The sequence below is a fragment of the Heteronotia binoei genome, chromosome 10 (genome assembly GCF_032191835.1).
Source record: "Heteronotia binoei isolate CCM8104 ecotype False Entrance Well chromosome 10, APGP_CSIRO_Hbin_v1, whole genome shotgun sequence".
NCBI classification, from domain to species: Eukaryota; Metazoa; Chordata; class Lepidosauria; order Squamata; family Gekkonidae; genus Heteronotia; species Heteronotia binoei.
Window position 1 is genome coordinate 43,132,766 of NC_083232.1, and position 12,059 is coordinate 43,144,824.

A 12,059-nucleotide genomic window follows, 5' to 3' on the forward strand; every position below is an offset into this window, starting at 1 on the left:
GGGGGGTTAAGCAGGAATGCACAGGATGCAGTTCCAGCTGACTTGACATCAGGTGTGTGGCCTAATATGCAAATGAGTTCCTGCTAGGCTTTGTCTACAAAAAAGCCCTGTGCAAAACAATGATGTTAGGGTCTAATTTGCAAATGAGCTCCTGCTGGGCCTTTTCTACCACTGGTTATAATCAGTGCTTTTTTTGTAGAAAAAGCCCAGCAGGAGCTCATTTGCATATTAGGACACACTGCCTGGCCTGGGAGCTCATGACTGCCGCATAGTGGGTTGGACCAGCCAGAGCCCTGACAAGCCCAGGTGGACCTCTGCTCCTGTGGCCTCAGCCAGAAAAAAAGCCCTGGTTATAATTCTGGGAGACCATCCAGGCCCCATTTGAAAACTGGCAACCTCAGGTCCTTTATTGACACTCGGTGAATTAATTTCCTGATTAGACAATTTAAGAAGGTAAGAAAATTGAGAAGACATTAACATGCTGCTGGGCAGTGTGGGATTTGAATATTCATGAGAGAATGTGTTTGTGTTACTTGAAAATAACTGCTGAGGGTGGAGTCAGACTAAGGTTCAGCTATGATATTCTACCAGTTTGCTATATTGCTATGCACTATTGGATCCACCTCTCTTTAGCTACTGAGATCTAATGACTCATGGATGACGAGTGACTTTAAAATGTACATTCTTATTATTTCAGAGCACAGCTTTGTATGGGTATTACTGATAATCATGGGTGTTAATGTTCTGCATTATTTTGCATCCATATACTGACTTTTGTTTCTATGGAAATCAGAAGCTAAAAGAGTGCTGTTTGTTTCTAATTGGGTGTGTTTCTTTTGCACATTCATGGTGTTGTTTTAGTATTTTTATGGTATTATGTAGCTGAGCCAGTTTTTTCAGCTAATTTTCTGCTTTCTTTCTTGCTATCTTTTTTTAAAAAAGCTTTATTTCCCTTTTCAAAATTTGCACAGTTTTTGCTGCTTGCAAAGGAGTCATAGTAAGGGTTGCCAGCCGCAAGGTGGTTCCTGGCGATAGTGTGCTATTACAATTGCTCTCCAGATGATCAAGAATGGTTCCCCTGGAGAAAATGGCTGCTTTGGAAGGTGGACTGTTTGACATTACTCCCTGCAGTCCCTCCTCTCCCCAAACCTCACCCTCCCCAGACTCCACCCCACAAATCTTCAGGTTTCTTAGCTCAGAGCTGGCAACGTTATGTACATTATGACATCAGTATTGTGCATTATGACATCACTAAATAATGTGAGTATGATTGGCTGATGAATTATACTTCATGGTTTAGAGAAATTAGTTTGGTGGCCATGTTGGCAGCAGAAACAATTGCAAAGTCTGCAGTATTAGTGATAGCAGAGCATGAAGTACAAATATCCTAGTGAATATGAAATCAACAAGTGTTTGCTAGTAAAAGGGCAGAAGATTCCTGCACCTATCACTGCTGGAACCAAGGAGAAAGGAAATTGCTTAGATGAAGCAGATCAAGATACAGATAAAAGATGCAGGGGAAAATAAAACAATTTGGTTCTATGGCTGAGAAATGGAGAAATTACAAACTGACAAATTACCAGGCCTAGATGACAGACATCCAAGAGTTCTGAAAGAACTCAGATGTGAACTTGTGGGTCTCCTGACAAAAATATGCAATTTGTACTAAAATCTGACTCCATTCTTGAGGACTGGAAGGTAGTTAATTTTACCCACATATTTTAAAAAGGTTCCAGAGGAGATCCAAGAAATTACAGGCCAGTCAGTCCAATGTTGATACTGGGTATGTTGGTGATAAGGAAAGGAAAGGTCCCATGTGCAATCACCAGTCATTTCTGACTCTGGGGTGACGTTGCTCTCACAGGCCGTTTTCCCACTAGCGTTTGCTCCGGCGTAGCGCCCCATTTACCTCCGGATCTTCTCTTGGATTTCGCACATGTTGCTCCGGCGCTGCGCTTTGCTCCGGCGCTTCAGGGATTTTACGCCGGAGTATGTTTTTCAGCAAGTTGCCGGAGTTTCCGAAAACCTCCGGATCCACTCCGGATCCACTCAGCGGAGTTTCCTGTGCGAAATCCATCCACGCCGGATCGACTGCTTTGGGGGCGTCACCCTCTCCCTTTCCGTCCTCCCACCCCATCCACCCGCTTGGCCAATCATCAGCATTTCGCGGCGCTTCCCCAAAGTGCCGGCACGGCCATTTTTTTTTTTTAAACTTCACAGTTTTGCGTAATAGCGATATTTCGAAATTAACAAATAGAAAAAAAAAAAACCCTCCTGGAATAGCCTCAATTGGCACTTCAATTGGTTTCGTTAGAATTTTTTTTTTATTATTGACTTTAGTTGCGTTATTCCGCTGTTGCGTTATCTCGATAATGCGAAAACGACCATTGCTGGGGGGGGGGGGAATGTAGTGCCGGTGCGGGCCACAGCGTCCATGTGTGTGTGTTTTAAGAAGGGAATGCCTCCCTCAGCTGTGCCACCAGGATTTCTGGACCTGCACAAAATCGCCATGTATAAAATGGGAAGTTGGAGTCCTGCATTCTTCTCCCTGGCTACATTCCGCTCGGTTAGAAAGTAGACGCGACCGAGCTCCTCACACGCGCCACAGAAGGGGAAGGAGAGAATGGAGCGGGGGGGGGAGCTCTGGCAGCAGGAATCAGTCAGGTCCCCGTTGCAAGCGCCAGCCGGGGAGGGGAAAGAGAGCGGAGGAAATTTGGGGGGGGGGATCTAGTGCTTCAGAATTTGGGGGGGGGAATCTAGTGCTAGGATTCTCCACTGTGAATGCTTCCGTTAATACATAAAGGGCTGTGGAGGATTCTACAGCTGCAGCCAATCCATAAGCAGCAGCAGCACACGTGATGCGGTTTGTCCAAGAAATGAAGGGGAGGCAGCAGCTCGATGTTACGTTAGTACGTTAGTACGTCATTACGCGACCAGACTTGCGCTTAAAAAAAAAATGATTGACAGGGCATCGGACTCAAGCCGATGCCAGTGGGAAAACGATTTGAGCCGGGGCTTCAGGGAAGGCGACGCCGCAAAGAGTCACTAGTGGGAAAACGAGAAAAATGCTCTGGACATAATTGCGCCGCGGAAAAAGGGGAGCAAACGCTAAGTGCGAAAACGGCCACAGCGTTTTCACGGCAGACTTTTTACGTGTGGTTTGCCATTGATTTCCCCAGTCATCTACACTTTCCCCCCAGCAAGCTGGGTACTCATTTTACCAACCTCGGAAGGATGGAAAGCTGAGTCAACCTCGAGCTGGCTACCTGAAAACCCAGCTTCCACCAGGAATCAAACTCAGGTCATGAGCAGAGCTTAGGACTGCAGTACTGCAGCTTTAACACTCTGTGCCACAGGGCTCTTCTTAATAAATAAAGCTCGGCGTAAATATTGAAGTAAGATGGAAGGAGAGTGGGAGAGCCTCAGAATTGTGCTGCCGCTATGGCTAACTCCATACTGGAAGTAGGGTATGTAGGTGGAATCCATTATTAAAATTAAAATTAGTAGGCATACTGATGAACAAAAACTATTGAGGAAGGATCAGTATGCTTCTGTAAGGGAAGATCTTGTCTCACTAACCTTCTTTGAGGGTGTAATAAACCATGTGGACAAAGGTAGATGTTCACCTAGAATTCCAGAAAGCTTTTGATAAAGTTCCTCATCAAAGGCTTCTAAGTAAACTCAGTGCCCAGTCAAGATCTACCAAGGTCGAGTCTGGATGGCCATCCATCAACAGATAGAGTGGGTGTCATCCACATACTGGTGACATCCCAGCCCGTACCTTCGCACCAACTGGGTGAAGGGGTGCATATAGATGTTAAACAATATTGGTGAGAGGATCACCCCCTGCAACACTCCACATTCCAGTGGGTACCACTGAGAGACCAATTCACCAAACACCACCCTTTCCCCCCAACCTTGGAGAAAGGAGGAAAATCACTGCAAGGCAGTCCCCTTATCTCCAGTGTTGGTGAGGCAGGGGGCCAACAATTCATAGTTGACTGCGTTGAACACTGCTGTCAGATCTAAAAGCAACAGCAGCGCCGACCCACCTTGATCCAGATGTCTCCAGAGGTCATCTGTAAGAGCAATATTGATGGGGTCTGAACTGATGGTACCTGACCAGGAGAGAGATCTTGGTAGATAACTCATGGTAGATAACTCACTGAAGATGCTGACTCAGTATGAGACTAATAAAAAGGCAAATGTTGTGCTGGGAATTATTAGGAAGGGGACTGAAAGCAAATCAGCCAGCATCATAATGCTCCTGTATAGATCTATGGTGTGGCCTCATTTTGAATATTGTGTACAGTTGCAGTCCCAGCACCTAGAGAGGGAAGAGGGCAACGAAGGCGAAGACCCTCTCATAACCACTCACCAATAACACAGTCACACACAATGTATAAAATAAAATGTGGAATAAAATTGCCACAACTTTTATTGGTTACAGCTGTAAGCAGTCTTGACACAGCATAGGTCCATGAGATCCTGGAACTGATTGACCCACCCGCCAGTTGATGTACCCCATCCTACCCCCAGCCTGATTGCTGGGGTGGGGAGAACCATGGGATGGCAGGCTGCTGGATTCCACAAGGACAATCGTCACTAAGTGGTCTCCCCAACCTCTTGAGCATGAGGGTAACTCATTGGCTGCCCCTGAGCTGGGCATGCCCCTCACCTCAAGATCCCTTAAGGGGATCCTCATACTCTGAGAAAATGAACATGCTGGCTGGTTTTCCTAAAATAGATCCAGCCTCATGCTGACACCAGCCTAAGGTTTCAACAGATAAATGAAACAGAAAAACATTGTGAACATGAGCATAATCCATGTATCCCCACATTACCCGCCCCAGTGGGGTTACCTGCAAACCTCACATACCTTCTTCCTCACAAACATATAGGGAGGGATGGGTGGGCAAGTGATACCAAGTGGCCAGGTGAGCTGGCTGGGTGGCGTGGTGTGCTTTCCCCGGTGGTCCCTCCCCTTCCCCCATTCGCAGGCCCAGTTCAGGCCCCATCACAGGCTCGCCTGGGAGAGGAAGGGCCAGGTTTTGCCACCATAGCTGTTGCCCAGCCCCAAGTTGCCCACACATCTTGTCCTGCCTTGCAGGACATGGCCAGCCATTGCTGCCATCACCCTGCTGGCTCTCCCCATCATGCCGGACTGCAAATGGGACCTGTGGGCGAGTCAGGGCCTCCACTTCTGGTTACCACACTTCAAACAAGATATTATAGTATTGGGAAATGTGCAGATAAGGACAACTAGAATGATTAAGGAGATGGAATTCCTTCCCAAGAAAGGTAAAAGGGGTTAGGGCTCTTTAGTTTGGAGAAATGATGACTGAGAGATTATAGAGGTTTACAAAATTATGCATGGGATAGAGAAGGTACACAAGTACCTTCTCTTTCGCAAAACAAGAACTTGTGGGGACCCAATGAAATTAATGAGCAGTATGCCTAGAACAGATAAAAGGAAATACTATTTTAATCCAAAGAGTAATTAACATGAAGAATTCACTCCCACAGGAAGCAATGGTGGCTACAAGCACAGATGGCTAAAAGAGGGGATTGGATAAACATATGGAGGAGAGGTCCAGTAGCTATTAGCTGCAAGGTATGGATGGAACACTATGACTGGGGCAATGATGTTCTGCGTTCTTGGTGCTTGGGGGGCAACAGTGGGAGGGCTTCTGGAATTCTTGCCCTGCTGGTGGACCTCCTGGTGGCCCCTGGGTTTTGGCTCCTGTGTGATACAGAATCTCCACACACAGGCTGTGAAGTCCACAGTGTTTCCTATTGTCTACCCCCAGCACTTGGTAACCAGAGAGATTCTGCTTCTGAACACTGACATTCTATTACTGAAGGACTTTGGCTGAACAGGTAAGAAAGTTATTGCTGGATAGACTTGAGAGAAAGTACTGTGCAAGTGAGCTGTAGGGGGAGACTTCCATGTTTAAAAATCACTAGCTGCCATAGCATGGATGCATGCTTACACATTTACATACGATACTTAAATAGTCACAACAGGCACTTTGTTTTTTTCAGCTGCAGTCTTGTACAGAAACATTTTGGCTGGTTTTTGAAAAATCAGGTGCTTCTTAATGAACACATACTGCAATAATCATGTTGGCAGTCTATAGGTTGTCTCCAGCAGTGCAAGTCAACGTAATGTTTTAAGAGATGCTCATTTCCAGTTTAAATCAAAGTAAGTGCAAGAAATCCCTCTAGCTGGACAAGGATGCAGTAATCCCAAATATTAGAATATAGCACTTTACAATTTTGTCTCTGTTTATTTTTGCAACTTTTGCAGTCCAATTTGTAATCAGCAGCTGTTTTCACGAAATATAATTTAAACAAAGTAAATACAAAAACATTAGGAATGAAGCAAAGGTTTTGGAAAAGGTTTTGCTAAACCAATATGGCATTTTCATTATAAGTGGCATAGCTTGTCTCACTCCTGTGCCAGCTGGTGTTGCTTCTCCTGTTCACCTCCAGAAACAGAGGTCATCAATATGCTTTCTTTTGTCTCTTCATGTACAACTGGAACAAATGAAACACATACTTAGTCAACAGTCCTGACCCAGAGAAGTGTGTAGCGTGTTTTTAAACTCTTTCCTGCACTCAGTAACAAATTCCAAAGGCATATCCATTCTAGTATGGGGAACAGGGAATTATGTATGGCACCAGCAGCTTCTTGGAGGAGAAGCAGGATCTCTCTAATTTTTATCCTGGCCTTCTTCCAGAGAGCTGGTGTAGGGTACTAGCATCAGACTAGGATCTGGGAGACACGGGTTCAAATCCCCACTGTGCCATGGGAGGTTGCTAGGTGTCCTTGGGCCACACACACACACTCTCAGACTAACCTACTTCACAGGGGTTTTGCAAGGATAAAATGGAAGAGAACTATGTACAACTTTGTTTCCCCATAGGAAAGAAAAACGGTACAAATGATGTCTGTAAATTCATTCCAAGCAACTCAGGGCAGCCTCTCATCTGCATTGTTCTCCTAAAACTCCCATGAGCAAGTTAGGCCGAGAGGCAATGATTGGCTCTGAAGGGAGATTTGAATTCAGGTTTTTCCAGTCCCAGCCCAGTATTCTAAACACTGCATGCCAATACACATCTCCCTTGCTGGAGTCCCCTTGCATTAAATATTTCCTTTAAATTGTAAGCAGTTTTCAACTTCTTGTGTTAGACATTATCTGTCCCTCCCATCTGAGTAATAACTTTGCACTGTTGACAGCGATGACTAGCAACCAGAATTTGTGGAGCCCTGTTTAAACATTAGGTTTCTTTGACTTACTGCTGCTGATCATTGTGCTGTACAGGTATTTGTCCAATAATTTCATAAACTGTACCATGAAAATCCTGAAACTGACCATTAGAGCCAGAATCTGACTGACTGGAAACCTAAAAGAGAAAAATAGGCAACAGGAATAAGAGTATAAAACAGATTGCGAATTAATTTTCACTCTACAAACTGTAAGTTCTTTTGCAGTAATTCTTCTTTTGAACAAGCTGAGTCCTGTTCAATGAAGGTAAAAAGCTTTACAGGTTTTCAGTGTGGCCTGAATCCCAGATCTAGGAAGTGGTTATCACAATGAGGGTGAAAACAAAACAAACAGGAAAACAAAGGCCAGGTTTAATGTTGCTAAAATGACTACTTTCTATATTAAGTAGTATGTATGGTGTCCATTTCTGGACATTTTAAAGGTTTGTTTTCTATCTGTTTTATAATATGTAGATTATAACTGCTATTTAATTATATGAAAATGGAAGGAAATAACAGTAACTTGATTAAAAATGTATATATTTGTAAAAATACCTACCCTAGAAGCTCCTGTAGGATCTGGAAATGCAACAAATTCATATATTCCAAAATCATCTAGCGCATTCTCATGTCCTAAAATATGTATATTTGTACAAAGAAAAAATATTAGTTATAGACAAAGGTGTTCAACCTAAACTTTAGTCCCACTGAAATACTTCGTAAGTGTATGAAGTCTTGAGAAGAGAAAAAACTGAAGATGTACAAAAGATAACCATAATATGGAAACACTTCAAGAGAGAGGTGAAAATTCTATGAATTTTCTCTTTTATATTCTTCTCTTTTAAACCCCCGCAACTCAAGACAGATAATAATAAATCATTCAAAAACACAAATAAAACACACAAAAAATCCAGCATTAAAAGTAAAGCAAATTTATCAAATCAAATCAAATCAAATTTTATTCTTATATCCCGCCCTCCCCCGCCAGAAGGCGGGCTCAGGGCGGCTCAGTTTATTCTAAAAGCAGAAAAGAAAAATCTAAACAATACCTGCTGAATTAAAACCTAACAGTAAAACTAGAGGCTAAAGTTACATGAGAAAGAATGTGTATTATAGCCCTTCTCAGATACCTTATTTTGGTTCTGCAACTATATATCATGGGAGTGCGTGTTGACCATAATCCTGTTGATACACCCAGTCTCCATTTTATGTTGAAAGAAGCAATGTGTAGCAAACCTGAACATGCATTTTCAGGTTTGCTACATTCAAATGGAAATGTTGGATTATCAAGGTTGTATATACACAGAAAATTGGTACCAGGCAAACAGTTGCGGGGAGCAAAGTCCAAACTTAATGCCCTACCACAGAAACAGCCCTGTCTCTGGTTAGCATTCATCCATCTTCAAAGTTAAGAAGATCTGTGACCAAGAAATTGATGAACTGAAGTGTAGATTTTTATCCCAACTGAGTAGAAACCGCAAAAGAGATCTGTATTTTTTAGTCAAACCAGAGAAGTCACAATATTTGAATATATTCCTAGGTACATTTTCACAACTTTGCTACTTCTTCCTTCTTGATCAATTTTATATTTCATGAATGATCCCTCCCCCAACAGCATCTAAGGAGTTTATATCTACTTTGTGAATTATTCCATATTACCTGAAATGATTTGTGCTTTTCTGTAATTTGTTTCAGACCTAGAAATATATAAAAAATCCATACATTTAATACACATGATCCAGATTAGAAGGAATATGATATGTTTAGTGAGGAAATTATTATTTAGTTTTTCTACCTGCTCTGCATCTTCTGCTCTATAGCTGGAAATAAAAGATATTGTATGAATGACTTTTTCCTGTAATTACAGACATCGTGAATGTGATTGAATATTCATTTTAACATACCTTTACAAGGCAGAAATCTTTTCCATAATATTAGAAGGCACATTGATACTATCAAAAATACAGAAATTCCAGTTATTATTGCTAGAGGAGACAAATATTTTCCTTTTTGGGTCATCTTTGCTGATCCTGTGTTAGGGAAGAACAAGAAGACAAGGTTGATGTTTGATTTGTGGAGAGAACTTGACCACACTCAGGTGAGTGAGCACATAATGCAAAGCCCTATATGTTGCACATAAAGGTGCTTCAGAATGTGAACAATGCCACTATTTAAGCCAGGGGTGTCAAACATGTGGCCTGTGGGCTGGATCAGGCCTCCAGAAGGCTCCTATCAGGCCTGTGAGCAACTCACTGTTGTCCGCTTCCTTCTCCCTCTATCTTGCTTCCTTCTGCATCACAACTTGCTTTGTCAGGCTTGCTCAATCACACAGGAGCTACAGAGAAAAGCCTCTATTTTCTCCACCGGCTGAGGCTCTTCCTTGGGGAGGACGGGGGAGGGGAAGGGAGAGTGCTTTCTGTGCTATGTGCTACAGCTATATCTGCTGTAGTATGCTCAATATTGTTACAATACAGACATTGTCTCCAGTTTTTGATGCAGTAATTCAGAGCAAGAGGAGTCAGTTATCAGAGACTGTTAAATAAAACACTGCAAGAATGCTAGCGTTTTAAGCATGTTTTAAGTTTTTTCTTAATCTTTGTGTTTATCTCTGTCCTTTATAAAGCTTATGTCTCCGCTACCTGGCATTACATTTTATGACACATGGCCCAGCCCAACAAGGTCTCATTTACGTCAGATCTGGCCTTCATAACAAATGAGATTGACACCCCTGATTTAAGCAGTGTACATAAATGCCCCTAGAACTGCTGCTAGTTCAATGTCTGCACTTCTCCAGTGGAAAACATTCCCCACTGATTCAAAGACATCTCAGGTGGATCATTTCTATGACTGATTTATTACAGAACAGAAAAATAATGTCATGGGTCAGTCAGGAGAGGAGTCCTGCTCTGAATCAACAGAAGCTGGCAAGAAAGAAGATGAACTGCAGGCTTGTCAGAGTTCACGGTGGATAGCTGATGCAGAGCCACCAGAATCTTCCAGCCTTGTTCTAACAGATTAAACCCTGATGGCCGTTACCAGTCCTCCAGTTTCACCCACACCCTTTGAACACCAGAGACAAAGGCTTAGAACGGAGCTCCAGGAAAGAAGACAAAGCACATTGTCTCCTGGTCTGATGCCAGCTACTTGCTAATGATGAATAGTTGCAGGGTTACTCCCAAGCAGTTGGCTGCAAGAAAGACCTTCCAGCAGATGTCTATAAAAGCTAGACAAGGGAGGCTAGATGTGGAAGCAAGAAGTAGATAGCTAGTTGTCTCTGCAACCACAGCGTCTGACTTGGCTTTGCTCCAGTGACCTTTGGACCTGCTTGTTCTTCTGTAGAACTCTGGACAGAATGATTCTGCTTTGCCTTTCTTCAGGAACCCTGACTTTGGACTGACACTCTGGCTGTACCTAGCTCTTGACAAATATTTAATTAATTAAAATAATAAAATAATTATGTATTTAATTATTTTACTCAGGGCTTTTTCTCTGGAACCCTCAAGAGGGAAATGAAGAAGTGAAAAAAATGGATGTTTTTTTCTTTCACCATTGTATAAGAAATAATCTGTTAAATACATGGATGAAGTATAAGAAGCAATCATGGTGATGAGAGAAAGCCATTATGGATAGTGCCAGAAGAAGTGATAAAAATAACAGCTAAGACGGATGAAGAAAGAGGGTTGTCATACAATCAACTATTAAAAATACAAAGTGGTAAAATAGAATTGAAATCCGCAGAGAAGTTGAATAACAAATATGATTGGTTTCAAATGCAACAAATAAAGAGCCTGGTGGAAAATGATATTAAAGCTGAAGGAATAAGATGAGAGCAAACAGAAATGGAGAAAGTTCTGCTTGGAGATAATGAAAAATTAATTTCCAAAATATATGTTACTCTTAAAATGGTCTACGGAAGATGAAGTAGTAAAATCTCAAATGATTAAATGGGCAATCAATGTAAATAAAGAAATACAGATGGATACATGGGAATATCTTTGGAAGAACTCTATGAAACTTTCAGCATGTCAGAGTATTAAAGAGAACTGTTTTAAAATGATGTACAGATGGTATATGACCCCTAAAAAGTTGGCAAGGATGAACAATAAGATGCCAGATAGATGTTGGAAATGTAAAAAACATGACGGTTCTTTCTACCATATGTGGTGGACTTGTGAAAGAGCAAAAAAGTATTGGCAGATGATTCAACAAGAAATTTCTAAGATCTTGGGATATGAATTTAAGAAAGTAGCAGAAACATTTCTGTTGGGATTACAAATGGAAACATTTCCAAAAGAAGATAGAACTTTGATTTGGTACTTGCTTTCAGCGGCTAGGCCATTGTATGAGCAGTTATGGAAGCAAGAAAAAATACCAGAAAAATGGGATTGGATTACAAAAGTAATAACATGGAGTGAGATGGATAAACTAACAAGAATCTTAAGAGACTATGACTTGGAAGTTTATAGAAAGGAGTGGAAAAAGTTTAGAGGTTATGTAGAAAAACAATGGTAAATAAAAGGAAATTGGACAATTTTTTAATAATGATTAAGTATTAGAAAAAAGAAGAACATGAATATAGGTTTATATGGTTCATATGGTTTAAGGGTACCTTTAAGTGTTAACATTTTAAGTTTATAACATCAGTGGGAGTCAAGTAACGGGGGGAGGGGGATTTAGAAAATAGCATATGGGGAAGATAAAAAAGTTATTAATGGATAATGTTACCATATGTTATTAATAAAATTCTTTAAACAAAGAGGGAAATGAAGGAGAAACACATGGGTGCCCC

The 12,059-nt window shown here is 41.8% G+C and overlaps 1 protein-coding gene across 1 annotated transcript in view; it reads right to left on the reverse strand.

Annotated features, from left to right (window-relative positions):
* Positions 1 to 6,429: 6,429 nt before the first annotated feature.
* HEPACAM2 (HEPACAM family member 2) overlaps positions 6,430 to 12,059 on the reverse strand; it is a 47,160-nt gene continuing 41,530 nt past the window's right edge. Inside the window, exons 5-10 of the mRNA XM_060247696.1 lie at positions 9,175 to 9,300; positions 9,066 to 9,090; positions 8,930 to 8,967; positions 7,830 to 7,903; positions 7,304 to 7,410; positions 6,430 to 6,540 (exon numbers count right to left, since the gene is read on the reverse strand). Of these exons, the coding sequence (XP_060103679.1) occupies positions 6,531 to 6,540; positions 7,304 to 7,410; positions 7,830 to 7,903; positions 8,930 to 8,967; positions 9,066 to 9,090; positions 9,175 to 9,300 (380 nt within the window). The 3' untranslated portion in view covers positions 6,430 to 6,530. The remainder of the gene's footprint in view (positions 6,541 to 7,303; positions 7,411 to 7,829; positions 7,904 to 8,929; positions 8,968 to 9,065; positions 9,091 to 9,174; positions 9,301 to 12,059) is intronic.